The 17,279-nt window shown below is 41.0% G+C and overlaps 1 protein-coding gene across 8 annotated transcripts; it reads right to left on the bottom strand.

The window, feature by feature from the left end:
* Window positions 1–665: 665 nt before the first annotated feature.
* On the bottom strand, window positions 666–16,500 carry picalmb (phosphatidylinositol binding clathrin assembly protein b). Of its 8 annotated transcripts, XM_026329967.2 has the most exons (24): window positions 15,877–16,500; window positions 11,504–11,646; window positions 11,319–11,394; window positions 11,076–11,178; window positions 10,256–10,349; window positions 9,956–10,067; window positions 9,737–9,843; window positions 9,586–9,627; window positions 8,599–8,610; window positions 7,942–8,027; window positions 7,650–7,773; window positions 7,433–7,566; window positions 7,069–7,169; window positions 6,750–6,902; window positions 6,257–6,340; window positions 5,681–5,773; window positions 5,339–5,452; window positions 4,056–4,172; window positions 3,923–3,953; window positions 3,730–3,829; window positions 3,498–3,557; window positions 2,658–2,762; window positions 2,151–2,256; window positions 666–1,242 (listed from the first exon to the last, which is right to left on the bottom strand). In XM_026329967.2, exons 1-23 carry the CDS (start codon window positions 16,004–16,006, stop codon window positions 2,164–2,166), a joined length of 2,214 nt encoding a protein of 737 aa, XP_026185752.1. In that variant the 5' UTR covers window positions 16,007–16,500; the 3' UTR covers window positions 666–1,242; window positions 2,151–2,163. The 8 variants fall into 8 exon arrangements, with proteins under 8 accessions (XP_026185752.1, XP_026185774.1, XP_026185781.1 ...); XM_026329989.2 differs by lacking the exon at window positions 2,151–2,256 and having other exon boundaries at window positions 15,877–16,498; XM_026329996.2 differs by lacking the exon at window positions 6,257–6,340 and having other exon boundaries at window positions 15,877–16,491.
* Window positions 16,501–17,279: the final 779 nt, after the last annotated feature.

Genomic DNA, 17,279 nt, shown 5'->3' with positions numbered 1-17,279 from the left:
CTCCTCCACCCCACGCTGGCCCTCTGAATCTTTTATACAACTAATTTACATCAAATCTGTGACCTTTTTCCCCACTAGTGTAACAACTAGCTAACCAGCAAGCCGTCACACTCTGTCAACTCACCCCCCCCCAAAAAACCTCCCACCCCCACTGAGGAACTGTAGTGTGGAAAGATGTGTGCAACATGAAGACAACTCTTTCACATTCAGAGTAAAGGCAGCCTTGAATACGGTCAGTGAGTCAATGGCATGCCAAGCTTAAAGCAAATGGAGCCCACCACCCAGTGCGACACCTCAGATTTGTGGATGAAGTGTTTTTTTTTTTTTTTCAACTAGACAGGAAACTGATCCATTGCAAAAAAACCCTAGGCACAGAATTGACTATATACTGTTAACTGACTCATACTCTAACCCCTGCGCTGTAAGTACTGTACAATGGAGACTGTGAAATCTTTCATCTAGTAAAAAATTTTCTTAACACAAAACTCAGAGAATATTTAGTGCTCTATCATTCCGCTTTATAGGTGTAATTTATATAGTAGCTATTTTCAACTCTACCTCTCATTGATAGTCTGAGATCCTTGTTCAATGCTGAAGCACTCCCACAGGTGTTCAATGTACTGTAGAATTTACATTAATCCCCCGCCCCCTCCCCACCCGCCCATCTTAAACCAATAGTCATAAATAAATACAAACAACACACAAGGAATGTCTACTGTAAACACGGTAAAAAAGACAGAAACTAAACAGGTGTAAACGTCATTAGCATCACTACTCGGTGACAGTTAAATAACTGTAGGGAATGGATGACTGATGATCGGATCAAGAAAGGGAAAGACCGCTCTCCTTTAAATTCCACCCTCTCCCCGCTGAACATCAAGCCTTTACATCCAACCACAGTGTTTCCAAATACATAACATCAAAGTTTCTCAGCACCCATAACTATCTGTACAGATTACACTGTAAATGAATAAGGAATCCTCTTAAGGGGGGTTAGAAAGCAGCATCATCACTTGACGTCTTGGACAAGTTACAGAATAATGGGTGTGAGCTACCGCCAAACATTATTTGGACATGGTTACCATGGTTTCTGACAGCTGTTGCACCGTTGTGTTGTTGACATGACTATTTGGGGCTGTGTGAATGTTTCTCTGAAGAGTTAGACTGCAACGAGGACAAAGACTTGCTGCTAAGTGCTTCATCTTCCGAGAGACACTTTCCTTCCAATTACATGAACTGCATCTGCAAGAAGGGCAACAGACAATGTCAGTGAAAGTCTACAATGTGAATAGAAAAAGCTGTTCAGTCAATTGAATGTCCACTGAACCCTTCCTCAACAGCTTAGCAGCCATAGCTGGGCACAGCAGCAGTGTTGCCAGATTGGTTGGTTTTTGGGCAGTTAAAAACTGAATTGGGCAGGTTTTTACAATTAGATTTCTGACAAAACATCCAGAGTTTTTCAAACTGGTAGAGGGTCGTGCAGAAACAGATGAGAGGCAAAACACTGCACAAGCAGGTGTTCTGAAAACTATAGGATTTTTGTAAAAGTTATTATGACACAGTCAAATCTGAAAAAAGGTATGACACACATTTTAGACTCAGTGTAACCTACACTGAGTCTAAAATGAAGAAGCTGTCATTATCCCCACTGTCCACTGCAAACGAACCCCTATAAACCAACTTAAAAATCAAGAAAAAACACTCTCCCTAAATCCAAAACTGGCCTGACAATCATCACGTTTTAGTTTTTTTTTTTTTTAGTATTCAAGTAGTCTGGAGACAAAATGAGATGATACCGATATCTACATCCTAATGTTTTAGTATGAATTTTGATGGAAATCTGCTGCTGTAATATTGCCAACTGTGTTTGTGTCCCCCGGGCAGATGGAGTTTAGTGAACAGTCAATTAAATTCAGCAAAAAACTACAAGGTTCAGAGAAAACAGGTTTGAGCAATATGTGATGACAGTGGAACAACAGAGTCAGAATGAGTTTGGCTATGAAAATGATGCACAACATCCATCAAAACATAAAGGCTAATATAAAACAGAATAAATGTGAAAAATACATCAAGACATCAAGCCAAAACATCAAAAAGAAACAAAAGGGTATTAGCACTGGGCATGCGATGTATGCAGGTGCATGCTGTACCTAAACAGATGCTCTACAAGAAATCCTTGAGAGAGAGGTGTGCAAACGGGTCCTGTCCAGGGGCTCGGAGAGGGCTCTGGCTGGAAGGACTAGAGGCTGCGGAGGGCTATTTCAGGAAGAAATACAGCAAGTAGGAGGACCAGAGGAGAAGTCAAGAGTCAGTACAGAGACGGAAGGAGGGATGAGATTAGTTTGGAGAAGCTGTGATGTATATATACATATATATATATATAAAAAAAAGGGTTAATAAAAAAGGAGTTGAGGAAGAACACTAGGAGTTAAAATGAGAAAGATGATTCACAGTTTTGTCACTTTCAGCTCAAGAGAGTGAAGTGTTCATTGGTAAAACTGTCATCATCAGCAGCAGTCACACAGAAGAAGGCTCACACAGTGACTAACTGAACCACGTCACAGCACATGGGAACACCTATTTACTCAGCCTCGTAGCTGTGCAAATAGATACTAACTCCACTTTGCGTGTTCTCGGTGCAGAAGTCAGACACCCACCTGAGCACTAGACACAGAACCAAAAGGGTTGGGTGGCCTCATTGCAGGTTGGGTGTACATCATAGTGGGTGGATTCATCATCCCCATAGATCCCATTTGTGGAGGCTGCAGAGATCAGACAAGTTGCTTTAGAAAAGCAGTAGTTTAAGCATTTGCTTTACAGATTGTACAGAAGGTTCATGTCGTTCTGTATCTGGAGATTTCAGTCATATCACCTGATCTTCATCAGCAGATGGCATTTACTCAGTTACCAGATGTACCTACCTGTAGATGTTCATTCAAGATAGCATTTGATGGCAATTGGGTAAGCCCAATGATGCACCTGACCCATTTTAGTGCATTTAGTAATTTCTCTAAATGATAATGAGCAAGTAAAAAAACAAAAGACATATCAACAGTACCACATGGTCCCCATCGGTGAACGGACTTACTAAATAAAACAATATGAAGACAGTGAAGTTACTAAGTTCTTATTTCAACACATCTGTACCTGTGATAAGTGAACATACTCAATCTGCTGATGAAGACCGTGTGATGTTGAAAGCTCAGGGGAAAAAGGCTTATATGGACCTTGGGTTGGGGTTATTTTGTCAAACTAAAACAGTTCAAACAAGATTTTAATGTAGGACCCCTTCACAAAAGACCAAAACCCACAGTGACATGCAGTAAACCAGGTGGTCTGGCTCCTTTTTGCCAGAAACATCCAACCTGATGTTAACTGTTTCAATACCATTAGATAGTACTAGGTGTTTTTATTTTCATTTAGAAACAGAATAGGATTAAACAGAAGCAAAAAGGCTACTAGATCTACATATACTGTATATTTGCCATTATACTGACCATGCCATATCCCATCATGCCTGTGGGTGTGGTGGCAGGGAAGGCCATAACTGATGGTGGCTGAAGAAAAACACAATGCAGTAAGAATTTAAAAGACAAATCACCTTAAAAACAGCAACATAAAGCTACATACCCTGACAACAACCACAGTTAATTGGCAGTAAAATAAAACAGGGGTGTAGCAGCAGCAGATATCATAAGCAATGCAGTGAAAGGTCTGTGTGAGCGTCACCATGGAGACGGGGTTCCAGGTCGTGGTCGGTGCCGCCTTGGGCTGCCAGTTGGTGCCGCCGGTCATCCTCTTCTCCCCTGGCTGGCTCCAAAGGATGTCACTGTAGATTAAGATAATGTTAGCACCAGCTTGTTACTGTCCTGAAAGCACAGCTGCTGCTGTTTCCACATACACAGAGAGATCCATCACTTACTTCTTCATCATGCCATTTCCAATGCCGAGGTCTGAAAGGAAATTCAAACATAGTGTGCTTGTTAGGTGTTATTTTGTATCTTTAGGAACCTTTGCTTTAGTTAATGCAGTTTACAGCAAAGCAGCATACGCACTGCCAACAAGGTTGGCCAGGGAGGAGTCAAGGTCATCAGACACCAGCTTCTCTGGCTGCTGACTGGACGGCTGGTTGGATCCGGCAAGAGTTGGTTTCAGGATGCCCCCCGTAATATCTGGCAAGACATACAGGAGGTTAACTCTGAAGAGCAGAGCTGCAAGTACTGCATAATGATTAGCTGAACCAACGATTTTGATAATAAAGTGGTCATTTTTTAGAACATAAAGCAAATGACATTTGATGGTTCAGCCTTCTCAAATGTGAGGGCTTGCCGCTTTTATTTGTCATAGACGATAGAAAATGAAATATCTTTGGGTTTTGTATGCTTGGTCAGACAAAATTATAAATCACTCCTTCAATTGTAAAACACAGTCAATCATGCATTCAGTAATTAGTGTACATTGTTTCCATTAAACCATTCATGTTTGTCTTGTTCTACTGCTGAAACACTGCAAACTACAAGACTGGATAAACTGCAGCTTAATCAAAAGTAGAGTCATAAAACAATTACTGGTTTTACTGTATCATGTGCTTTTATTTTGAAATTTCTGGGTTGGCGATGTAACATCCTTTTTAAGACTAGTCAGCTTTGTTTCTAGCTCACATTAGATAACTGATTTAACCTTCGTCTAGGGTGTATATGACAATGGTGCAGCCTACAAAACAGATAAATCCTTTATAAGTCACTTAGCATCACATTTTACAATATGTGCATTCAAACCCAATGTGAGAAAGAGTCAGATCAAAAAGCTGTAGCACAATGTGTTTTTGTCAAAGACAAGAACATCGTGACATTGCTGCTTACAGGCACCAACTGTGCATTAAAAAACAGCACAGATAAGACAACATTGTTCCTACATGTACTAGTGACTGAGTGCTGCATGTACAGTTGTATCTGGCATCAGTTAAGAAATAAATGCAGTTTTCCAGTGATAGAGGTGACACATCAAAATTACTTTAGTAAAATCAGTAGGATATCCTAAAGCCTTTTCAGAGATCCCTTCCTCCTCTTAACATTTAGTAAATGGTAGTAACAATAGTAACATTTTACTTATGTTACTATTGTTCTCCGCATGTCTCCTTTGTTCAAGTGATGAGTGACTTTTGTTTGATTTAATTTTCTGACAAACACAAAGGATGGATTTAAACAAGACTGGCCTTTGATTCGTCATCTACAGACTACAATTAAGCATGTCTAGTTAACCAAAAACACAAAAAACCTATCGCACACGTGTTGCATGTTCATTTGCATGTTTCATTATGCAAATATGAAATCCTCACCATCAGAACTGAGGATGTTACTGCCTGTGGCTTTAGCTCCAAAAACTGACTCAAAGTCCACTTGGAGTCCCCCCTGCTGACTGGAGCCTGGAGGGGCCTGTGGCGTCGAGTATCCTTCATAAGAGATGAGAAAGAGGATCGCTGCAGTTGAAGAGATAGACTACATAAAGTGAAATTTCTCTAAAAACTGTTTGGACTTTTTAGTTTCTGTATTGGCCCTGTGTAAGTACAGTGTCCATTTAATCAATCACTACATACTTGAACAGAGAGCTGAATACCATAAATATCTACAGAATAGAAAACTAGTGCTGGTCTAAAGCTGAATGTGCTTCAGTACTCTACCTCTGAATAGACCTGCTACAGTAGAGGGCTCAGTGGGGAAGGAAGCCTGGTGTGAGAGGTGCTGGGCAATGGACACTGGACCACAGAAGGAGTCTGACACGCCACAGGAAGCAGGAAAACAAAAAAGAGAGAGAGGAAGAAAAAGAGCAAAAGGAAAAGGTATTTCATGGCCAGGCCAGAGAGGCAGGTGGGAACAGACAGCAATACAAGCAGGAAAATAACTGCTATCATGGATTAGGCTTTGAACACTGCTAAAGTCTGAGCTTGTTAAGAAATTCATCAGTGAGATTTGGAGGACTTCTACTTTAGGAGAAAGTAAGGTTAGCTGTTTCCCCCTGGTTCCAGTCTTTAAGCTAAGCTGATCAGCTATAGCTCCATGTTTACTGTACAGACATGAGGCTGGTATCACTCTTCTCATCTAACTCACTGAATTTCCCTCAAATGTCAAACATTTCCTTCTCCATTAGTTTATGTCCACATTTCTACCAATATAAAGAACCTGGGGGTATTTCACAGCAGCATATGTTTGCCAGGGCTCATGGAAACATAGGCTGAGATGGCAAGCCATCATAGTACCTGAAATGGAGTGCTCTATCCGCACTGTGCGTTTGTAATTGGTTGAAACGGATGAGTTTGTGTCAATAAAGGGATTGTAACGATCTGGAATATCAAAAATAGTGTTGGTAAAAGAAGAACAGGTTTCAATTGAAAGCTCTATGGCACGTTTGCATTACAACAGAAGCTGTTTAAAGAGAGGATGAAATGTAACTGCGAAGCAAATAGGCTTAACTTTATGACCTATATAGTGGGCCACGGAGGGTCCTGGTTGATACATAAGAGGAATTAAAGTTTGTCTGAACCAAAAGACATAATTTGAGGCTGGTATGAACTGTAATGAGATACATTTTACACGTACAGACAAAATGAGATAAATTAGACACAGACAGATAATCAACATTTGATTTGCGGTAGCACAGTAAACATGCAGGCTAGTCATGCTTGTAAGTAACAACAGAGAAATGAACAAGGGCAACAGAACTTTTGAAGGAGAAACAAAATGAGTCGTTACCACCAAACATTTCATGACCAGATGTCCTAGAGGAAAAGCTAACACCGTCTGAGGACACGACAGGTAAGTGAGTTGGATCGACAACGAGTTTTGAGAGGAAAGGGTTAAGGTTTGGCATGGAATCATCTCCAGCATCAGCAGAGGTGAAAGGATCTAGTCAGGCAAAGGAAAGAGAGACAGAGAAAACAAGAAGACAGAAGAGAGTGGAGAGGAAGAGGTGGACATCAGAGTCAGACAACAACCAGAGAAGAAGAGCATGCAGAACAGGTCCAGAAAACACAGATGCTGGTTGGTGGTGTTGAAGGGGCCAGCTCTTTACCTGCCCATGCTGTCGCCACTGGTAATCCTGGTGTGCCTGATTGCATGGAAGGCTGGAAACTTGATTGCAGGTCAAAAAGGTCGCTCTCCATCTTCACTGCGCTGCAGTAAAAAGAGCAACAAAATTAAACGGGTAATCTATCATTAGATTGATTAGTAACTCAACCTTTAATCAAAGCCCTGTAAGAAAAAAGAGGATTTGTATGCTACTCTGATTCCAAAATGCTTTTTACATTAGAACAAAAAAACATGATAGTTCATCTCAAAAACATGATAAAATCAGCGAAACCTTGACAGGAAAATTCTTCACTCTACCCTTTCTTTTCAAAACTAAATAGGGCATATACTGTAAATTTGAGCAGTACCCATTCGAGCAGCTGGGTGTAGAGAAAAGGTCAATGGCTGGCGCTGTGCTGATAGTGCCCCCGGTGGTTGAGATAGGTGATGTATCTGTGGTGGCGAAGGAGGGCCTCTTGGAGAGCTCTTTAAGCCTTTGTTCCTGTATGAAAAGAAATCCAGTTTAAATATACAGGCAACAATGCATTTCCTAGTCATCTTAAGTTTTTAAAATAGTGCGCTCACCTTTAGAGCTTTTAGTCGGGCCTGTTCCTCTTCAAGAGCTGCCTGCTTCTCCCTCTCATCCACTTTAGTGAAAGACATCCCTGTGCTGGCCAGTGATGAAACTGCATTTGACAGAGTGCTAGCCCTGCAGGAAAAAGACAAATTTACACTGGATACAGCACACATAAAGATACTACTGACCTAATAATACTATTTAATAGCATAACACATAATAATACTTTAGATCTTTAACCAGTAGTAGAGGGTAAAAAGGAAGGATGCTGTAAGTTCAGGACTAGAGGAACAGTGATACCTGCTGGCTGCTGTGGAGTCTTTGACCTTCTTGCCCTCTAAAGAGGCCAAGTGCTGCTCCAGAGCTTCAAGAAGGCTACTGGGAGCCTGTTGTGACAGAAAACACACAGTCAGCAAGTTCCCAAAACACAGAAAATGCAGTTTGTATGGACATCAAGACCATAAGGGACAGTGGTGGGCAACCAAGATGGAGCAGAAACCACTACACACCAGGAAATACACCACACCATTAAATCCCAAGCATAGACAGCCGATTTGCATCTTTGATTAAGTGGTTAAATTTTGCTCTAAGGTGAACTAGCAGCTTTAGACTATTTGTTATCCACCACTGCCTCGTTCATGACCGCATTCCAGCCAAAAAGCTACTCTGGATGAGAGCAACATCTGTGTGGGATGACGCACTGCACCATGGCACTTTCAACAACCTGGGCGTTGTTGAATTGGTCGTGTCTACACAACAGGGCAGCCATTTTACAGTAGATGAGCTACGTTGGTCTATCACCTCAAAAACGTGAGCAAAATGAACAGAGTTTTACCACAGCGAGTGTTTTTTCCTTCAGCTGTTCACCATGATGTTGGAGACAGAGCAGAGGCATGCAAAAAGACAACACTGAGCCAAGTCACGGACACAGAAGAAGAGTGAAATGATAGTACTTACACAAACTGTGAACTAAAGTGGAAAGATAAGGGGAAAATACAGAATATAAAGGTGGTGACAGTCAGAGGGGAACTCATATTAGCCGCAGTACTATGTGGGTTAACATATTTGGTATAATGGTAGTAATGTGTAGTATGTGCACAGCACACAATACTTTTTAAATTAGGAAACATCCAACTGTCAGTGTGCATTTTTACTGGATTGCAATTACAGTGAACACTTCGTATGGCCTTTACACCTTTATTTACTGTAGAAAGAAGGAGAAGAAGTGGGGTAGGAATAAAAGGAGTAAACGCAGAAGAAGAAAAGAAACAGAAGACCAACTCCTCTAGCAAACATGCGCTCAGAAGGAAATCATGCAAAGTGTTTTATTTGTGCTGGGTGGCAACGCTGATGAAAAAGGAGCAATTAGAGCTCTGTGCTGATCAGGGAAAATTTTAATGAACTGAACTTGCTTTAAAATCAAGCTAATGAAATGCAGATGCTTATTTACTTTAACTCCACTATATTCATGCAGATATTTTGCGTTCTGAACTTCGTAGAGTAATAGAGTTTCACTGGGACACACACAGGACCAAACCACATACAGAGAAGCTGACTGAATTTATTGTGTTATTTCTGTGGTCAAAAGAGTTGGTCTTCGCCATCTTGGAGAGTTTTTGGAGACAACGTACCACCTACATTTACCACCACATATGTAAAACTGCCATACTGGAAATTTACACTTTGTGACCTTTAAGTTGGCTTAGCTGGTGTAACTTCTATTAGTTTCTCCACCGACAGTTGGAGTTAGTTACTTAAACAATGTTACATTAACTTAACTGTGTACTGGGGTGCTGTCATTGAAGATCAGACAGATACCACAAAAGACTTGGTCAGGGGCCAACAAGATTTGGTTGGGAAATTCCTACTCAGTGCAGGAAACGCGATAGAAAGCAAGAGTGGAAAGTCTGTATTTTTAAATCACTTTGAACAGTGTGTGATTACCTGTGAAAGGTCTGGAATATCTCCTCGATCAATGCCAACCTGCTGTGAGAAACGCAAGCAAGTTACAATCACATCTTTGCAGCATTAAGACACATAGTTTACTCCTCCACTTGTAAAACAAAATAAAGACAAATACTTGAGTGTAATTTACCTCAGCTACTTTGAGGAACTCTGATATCCGAGTCATTCGGGTGAGAAACTTTTTGTAAATGTCCAAACCTTCTTTACACTGAGTTTTCTTCATGTCAAAGTATTTCTCTGTTTGGGGACAAATAAACTGATTTCAAATGGAGAATCACAAAATGTCCTAACATAATTAACTGAAAACAAGGAAAAGGTTAAAAGTGAACGTGATCCTTGAAGAGCTTACCAAGCAGGTTGATAATGCCTTCATTATAAGCAGCAAAAAGCCTGATGGAGTCTTTGAAGAGGAGCATGAAGGCTGCATTGATGACTCCATTAGTCAGCTCGTTCGCATTGACCTGGGGGAAGGCCATCAGCCAACATGCTTTATCTTGCATTTTCTTCAGCAAGTTGTTGACAATATGAAAACAAATCTTTTATATGTGAACTCTATCAATATGAGATAATGCATCAGACTGTTATCAGTGGCCTCGGTGCAGTCTGCAGACGAGCTGCAGAGCTACAGGAGGCATCACCTTAAACTCACATTGAAATCGAGAAGGGCGTCCATCTGGTTCTGAATGATGGGGATAGTTTTGAGCAGCTTCTCTGTATTCATGGTCCTCATTACGCCGTCCACTCTACACCAGAGCAGGAGAGAGGAAACAAAGTTCTTAGCCTGTAATTGTCATCAACTGTCTCATATTTTCACTCCAAAACCCGAAGATACTCACTTTATTTTCACACGTGACAAAGAATATATAAGCCTCCTTTTACTTAAAAACTGTATTTGATTATCAAAATTGTTACCAGTTAATTTTCTGTCATTCAAGGTAAACTCCAACTAACTGATTTTATTAATATCTGGAAATACAACAGCAGTCTGACATTTGAAATGATGAAATAATTTAGGACTGGGTTTCACAAATATCTGAAGGTTTCAACATTCAATGAGATATTTCAATTTAACAGTATGACTTGAAGCAATTAGTGAATTAACCAGTCCACTGACAGAAAAGGTTCAACATTTTTGATTATCAATGAATCATTTGAGTCATTTATCAAGGGAAAATGCAAACTGTGGTTTTAGTTTTCTCAAAATGTGAGGATTTGCTGCTTTTTCCTGTGTCTATAATTGCAAGGTGAATATATTGGGCTACTGGATTGTGGTTAGAAGAAACTGTGATAGACATTTTCACACAATTTTGCCATTTTCCAACGGTTCCTTTATTAATCATTCAAAAGGTTCGTAGAATACCAGCTTGCCACAGACCTAAACATAAGCTTTTTTCCCCACATAAATTAAAAATCATAAGAGATACAACATTTTAATCTTGCAGCAAAGCAAAACTTCTTCAAATCCTTACCCGCGTTTGACTTTTGTGAAGTCAAAGGCGACCTGTCTGTATGAAACAGCTTTCTCGTTCAGGTAGCGACTGTACCTCCTAATAAATGTGGACATGTCGTAGCCTGTGAAACAAAAAAAAAAAATAACCAAAAGAAAATTAACTTTTACAATTTATAACCAAGTGTAATTACATTTTTAAATGCTGCATGAATTCACACTAATTTCCAATTAAAATTAATAACAGCCACAATTAGATTGTTACCTTGCAACCCACTTTTGTCCAAAAAATTACTGAGGTTGAACAGTGTGTTCCTTGAAGCCAGGTACTGGACAAAACGCTGTATGAGGGGAAACATGATTATACACAACATCAAAGCATTAATTACACACACTAAATCTGAGGTTATTTAACATTTGAGTAATACGATACAACCACTTTGCTCTCACCTCATTGCCGTAGACCATGAGGTGGTGTGTGGTGATGAGTGACTTAAAGACGACCACCCAGCTGGTGTTGGTGGTTCTCTCAAACAACGAGTCAGCCAGCTGGGGAATGTTCACGTTCATCTCGTTGGTACAGTGGATCAAATCTGAAAAAGAAGGGCATGAGATTCAGCCATAAAAAATCAATCTAAATATTATTATGCTATGATGCATACTCAAATTGTCCATGGCCGCAAATGACAAAATAAGGAACCTGGAGATGTATTTATAGTGGACTGTTTTCAAATTTTACAAATCCCTTGTTAACTGACAGAGCATGATGACATTTGAAGCATTATTTTTATCCACAAGGATAAACTTAGGCAAAGATAATCCTTTGTACTGCAAATTTACTGTCAAGGCCTCATGTTGAGCGGGTGAGCAGACAAACACCTGCTGCTGCCTGCTATGAAAAAGTCAAACGTGACCACAGATACTCCTTAAACTAATTTGTGGGTGTATGAGTCAAAAATGCTTTCTGGTCTATCTCTGAGGCTCATGTCCTTCACAGCAGCTCACGTACGTACAGCCTGTTCAGACTGGTAACTTGTAAACATCCTCAACAAACCCTGAAAGTCAAAACACTGATGTGACTCTTCAAGCGAAAGGCAGGGGTAAACCCTGTACAGGTCTTCAGTCCATCACCGGTTAGGGTTTATCATTTTCAACCATTTTAATAACGATTCAAACAAGATGGAGCCTTTCAAGCAGAATGGAGTCTTTTGAAAACAATTAATAAAATGTAAAAGTTTGATCCACAGCAGAGAACTGGGCGGACATGACCCTAGAGCTAGTTCACTGTTTCTTCTTCCTTAGACCACGTTTGGCCGTAGTAACCAATGCAGACCAGGAACACCCAACAAGACCTGCTGTTTGTGAGCTGCTCTGAACCAGTCATCCAGCCATCACAGTTGTGGCCCTTGTCAAAATGAATCAGATCCTTACGCTTGCCAGTTTTTCCTGATTTCTAACACATCAACTCTGAGGATATCCCCAATTGTTGCTGTGGCCATGAGAACCTGTGATGACAAATTTCCACTTTCTTCTGACATTTAATTGTCTAATATGCATCATATACCTGAGTTACATCTATGTAAATATTTTGCTCAAGACACTGGGCAGCAGTCTGTTTAATAAGAATGTTTTCTACATAACATTAGCATTAAAAAAAAACTGTAAAATCATCATCCTGTAGTGCCAGTGCAATCAAGGATCACTGCAGCAGAAGCAGACACTGATACTGTTTATTTTAATTGTTAATGGCAACAAAACCCTCTTATAAAGGTCCAACAGGTAGATGTTAACCACGCTTTTACTGTCCCGCTGCCTCTGCTCATATGTTCATCCTACACCCTATGTGCTGGTTAAACGATGTTAGTCATCAGCCCATCAGTGCTAACGACCCCGCCATTCACAGGAGCGAGCAGACTGACAGGGTAATTGGGCCACCCTTTCTGTCCTATATTTGACTTTTCAAAAGACGGGGGACTTTAAGTAGGGCAGGACAACCTTCCAGAGAGGCAGCAGCAGATAGCATGGTTGGCTGAACTGCCCCAAGAAGACAGAAGACAGAGAGAAGACGAGTAGGGAGGAGGAAGAAGATGAACTGACAGCACTGTCATGTTACAACCAGCCTGCTAAATATTCACACTGGCTGACATTCATAAGTTCACATTGAATTCATTTACAAGAGACAAATGAATCCATGTAACAGCCGTGACAATGCATAAAGCTACTAATCATCCAAAAAACACCATTAAGGCTGCAGTAAATGTGTGAAATCTGTGCACGTCACAATGACTCAGATCAGAATATCATTAAGCATAACAATAGGTTTCTAAAAGTGATGATTTTTATTTATTATATTTCCCTGATATGCAGAAGTAATGTGCTGTGTTATACTCTAAGCACTACAAAACACAGCAAACTGTTACTTAATCGTGTAGAGATGGGCGAAGCCAAAACAAAGCCAAAATGTGTCCGAAACTGCAATCAAACGCCTGGTCAGATTCATACTCTTGTTTGCAAATAGTTCCTCATTTTTATCAAAGTCTTTCCAAATTTAGAACAGGTCACACGTCTTAGGCCTCATTTATACATTAAGGACTTTGTTGTTGTTTGTTTTGCTTTGTTTTGTGAATGTAAAAAGGGTTTGTGTTTGTGTGAATTGTGTTTATTAACTGTGTTGGTATGGTACAGAAAGTCAGGTACCATATTGCATCAGTAACTAATTTATCAATTCGAAAGCAAAACAAAAACACAAAATTAATCAGCAACTATTTTAATGATCAGTTAATCACCCAACACATTTTCAGGCAAAAACAGTCCCTTGTTCAGGCCTTTCAAATGTGAGGATGTGTTGCTTTTCTTTGTAAATGTTTTGGGATTTTGGACTGTTGGTCAGTCAAAACAAAAATTTTAAACTTAAGAGGAATTTGCACCATTGGGACCAATTTCTTACATAATCTTCAGATTAATATATTGTGAAAATAACTTACATCCCAGTATTGTTTCGACACATTTTTCAACATATTTTGTTGTATTCGAAACTGTCAAGTACCAACAACTGTTGATCAGGTCTCATATTCTTTGCTAAATTATTTTATAATTTCAATGAAAATATAAGTAGTTTTAGAATAAATTTATTAAAATGTTCTGTATAACAACAATTTCACATTGCAGCCCTGATTCTTTTTATAGAACTGGGGCACCCTGGTCCTGGTCCTTCCCCATCTGTCTTTTCCCTTTATTTTAGTTCTGCCATCTCTCTACTGGCAGCTGTCTCATAAATGGCACGCAATCCCCTAAAATAATTCTTAAAAATATACTGAGTAATTTTAGAAAATAACTTTCTATTGGGTGCAGATCAACTGGTGATCTGTCCATGGTGTACCCCTGCCTTTCACCCAAAGAGAGCTGGGATAGGCTCCAGCAGATCCCTGTGATCCTGGTTAGGAATAAGCGGGTATAGATAATGGATGAATGAACTTTCTATTGTGTCAAAATGGAGATAACACATAGACAACATTAGAGTGATGAGTGAATCCATCTGTGTTTATTAAACAAACCCACTAATGTGGGTTTTTGTGTTTGCCTCATTCTGACTGTCTCTCTCTCTGTCATCTTTCAACATGCTAACATCCACACATACATGGGCTCTCAGTATCTGCTGAGAAACATTAGTCACATTGGATTTCTGGATGGACCCACCTGGCGTTACTCCTCCAACTTACACTCAGGGGTCAGCAGCACAAAAGTCATGGGAGCTGTAGCTTTAACATCAAGCTGAAAATATTCACCACAAATATCTAAGATTACCAGAAAGGACATCAGACTTCTGCTACACTTCATTCCAAAAACCATTACGATAAGTCTGGAGCCTGGAGTAATGTATACACCTTTTTCCTGAACTGTTGCTTGAACTCTTATGATGATGTAGGGCCATCATAAAACTCACTTTTCATGACTTCCACCGTGCATTTGCAAGTGCAGATCGATATAAAGAAAATCTACCCCTGCATCTGTGAGCGCAGACAGATAGTGACTCCTCTCAGTATGAGAGCGTCAGACCAGGATTTAAGCACTTCTGCTTACGTCAGGATATGAATGTAACAGTGTGGTTCACTGCCCAAGTTCTCCTTGCCACAAACAGTGATCTGTGCCCTTACAATGTCCCATCATTGTGTCTGAGGCGTCACGGCCCCACCGACATAAGTAGCAGGAATCAAGTTAATCACTTCACGTTACAGCATGTGGCCTGTGCTGAGACAGACACTTGTCCTGCTGCAGGTGCACAGAGGAAATGGGGATGAAAGTGGACTGCAAGCATTCCTGTAAATGTTCAACCAGGGGCCTGTGGTTGCAGGGGCCTGACTTACTCACACTGATTTAAGGGTTTCCCTGTTAGAAACTGGTCAAATCAATATTTAATCCAGATTTGTTGCCATATCTAATAACCATTCAAGCTACAAGTCAGTGGTAAACATGAGAAACAGAAAAGCAGAAAGAGCTGATTGAACAAAACCAGACAGCTACACAGGCTAGTGACAGCAACCGAGGACAGAACGAAAAGTTAAATTATCTCAAGACATAAACAAAGGTTGCCACGTCTTTAAAAACCCTTCTAACCACGTATATCGGCGTTAACGAGGCCTGTCCTCGGTGCTACAATAATATAATGTCCCTAACATGAACAGGCAGGTAACTTAGCATGTAGCTTGTGTCAGGCTTTGAGGCCTTGTAGCTCCACCAGCGCCATATCTGAGTCTGCTCGGCGGCGCTTCGCTTGGGGGGGAGGTTGCGGTGCTTTCACTCATGTGCTGTTTGGACATACTCACAATCCAAATGTTTCTTTTTCGGGCCCATTATTTCGTGAGTGGTGGCCTTGCACACAGTTTTCGACACGGCGGATCCCGTCACACTGTGCTGGGCTGCAGTTATCCTGTCCGTAATGCTCTGTCCCGACATCTTCGCGTACTCAGCCGCAACAAAAGACTTTAAAAAATGTACGCCTCGTCTGGGTTGGCCTTCGGATATGAGCTTCAAAAACAAAACATAAAATAAAATAAAAAAAATAATAAAATAAAACCTCAACCTCCTCCGAAACCTTGTCGGACCCCCCCTTTTCCCACCTCGGTGGAAATAAGAAGCAAAACTAGGCTATGGCAGACGCGGACTGTACAGGCGGGCGGAATAAAGAGAAGCGGGATCTGGCAACAACAACAGTCAGAAATGTTAGATTGTTTCTTTCTTGTTGCGCCGCTCGTTTCCGTCCACTTCATTCAGATCTCTGGGATGCGGTGATTGCAGGGTCCACACGCTGACTCATCCGACCCGGGTTTCTGTCTCGCTCTCATCCCGATGTGGCACACCGGATCCCTGCGTCTCCTCTCCAGCCTACCTCCTCCTCCTCCTCCTCTTCTTCTTCCTCTTCCTCTTCCTCTTCCTCCTCCTCCTCCTCCTCCTCCTCTTGCCGCTGCTGCCGCTGCTCGAGGACCACTGAGGTAGGGTAATGGCGGGTCTTGCTTAGGTCAGGGGTAAAAACACCGCCCTAATGAATCAGATGTCAGGGAGATAAAGATCCGCCGGGGTGCAGGTTTGGCTGCACTGACCGAAGTCCCAGTGCGCAGTCACGGGGAGGCCTGGCTCAGAGGAGGAGGAGGAGGCCTGAGCACCGACTGACACAGGCCTGAAAAAGTGAAAGGATCAGTCAAGACACTTTTTAGATGCCTCCCCTCTGATGCTTTGATTCTCAGTGCAACATTTGTGAATTTACAATGAACTAGTTTTGTTTTGTTTTTTGTCTTTTTAGGGCTTAAAAGAAGAAATGACTGTAATAATGCTGCAATAAAGAGCTGTGATGTTGTGATGAGGGGAGAAATGTATTTCCATAGTATATCTTCATAATTTCCAAGTTTATAGCCTCTGACGTTTTATGTATCTTGGCACGACAGTGTTCAAAGGATAAATCTACACTCAAGTGTACTTAAAGTGCTTTTACACTATCCACTCACACACTCATACACCAGTGGAACATGCAACGTGGGGTTCAGTGTCTTGCCCAAGGACACTTTGACCTGTGGACCAAGAGAAGCCAAGGATCAAGCCACCAACCCTCTGGTTCATGGTCGACCTGCTCTACCTCCTGTGCCACAGCCGCCCCAAATGTTCAGGTCATTTGCAGAGGGGTGCTATATAAAAATCTAGTTTTAATACCAAAACTAGTTTAGTTTGACAAAGT

This window comes from Mastacembelus armatus, chromosome 13 (assembly GCF_900324485.2).
Source record: "Mastacembelus armatus chromosome 13, fMasArm1.2, whole genome shotgun sequence".
NCBI lineage: Eukaryota > Metazoa > Chordata > Actinopteri > Synbranchiformes > Mastacembelidae > Mastacembelus > Mastacembelus armatus.
Note: the sequence above shows the minus strand (reverse complement) of the source record. Positions and strands in the feature narration are given on the sequence as shown.

Excerpts from the sequence above, each read along its gene's own strand:
- picalmb (XM_026329967.2), bottom strand. The coding sequence starts at position 16,006 with ATGTCGGGACAGAGCATTACGGACAGGATAACTGCAGCCCAGCACAGT. Across the intron at positions 10,350-11,075 it reads TTCACAAAAGTCAAACGCGG|AGTGGACGGCGTAATGAGGA; the intron begins GTAAGGATTTGA and ends GCTCTGGTGTAG. Across the intron at positions 2,763-3,497 it reads GCATGATGGGATATGGCATG|CCTCCACAAATGGGATCTAT; the intron begins GTCAGTATAATG and ends TGATCTCTGCAG.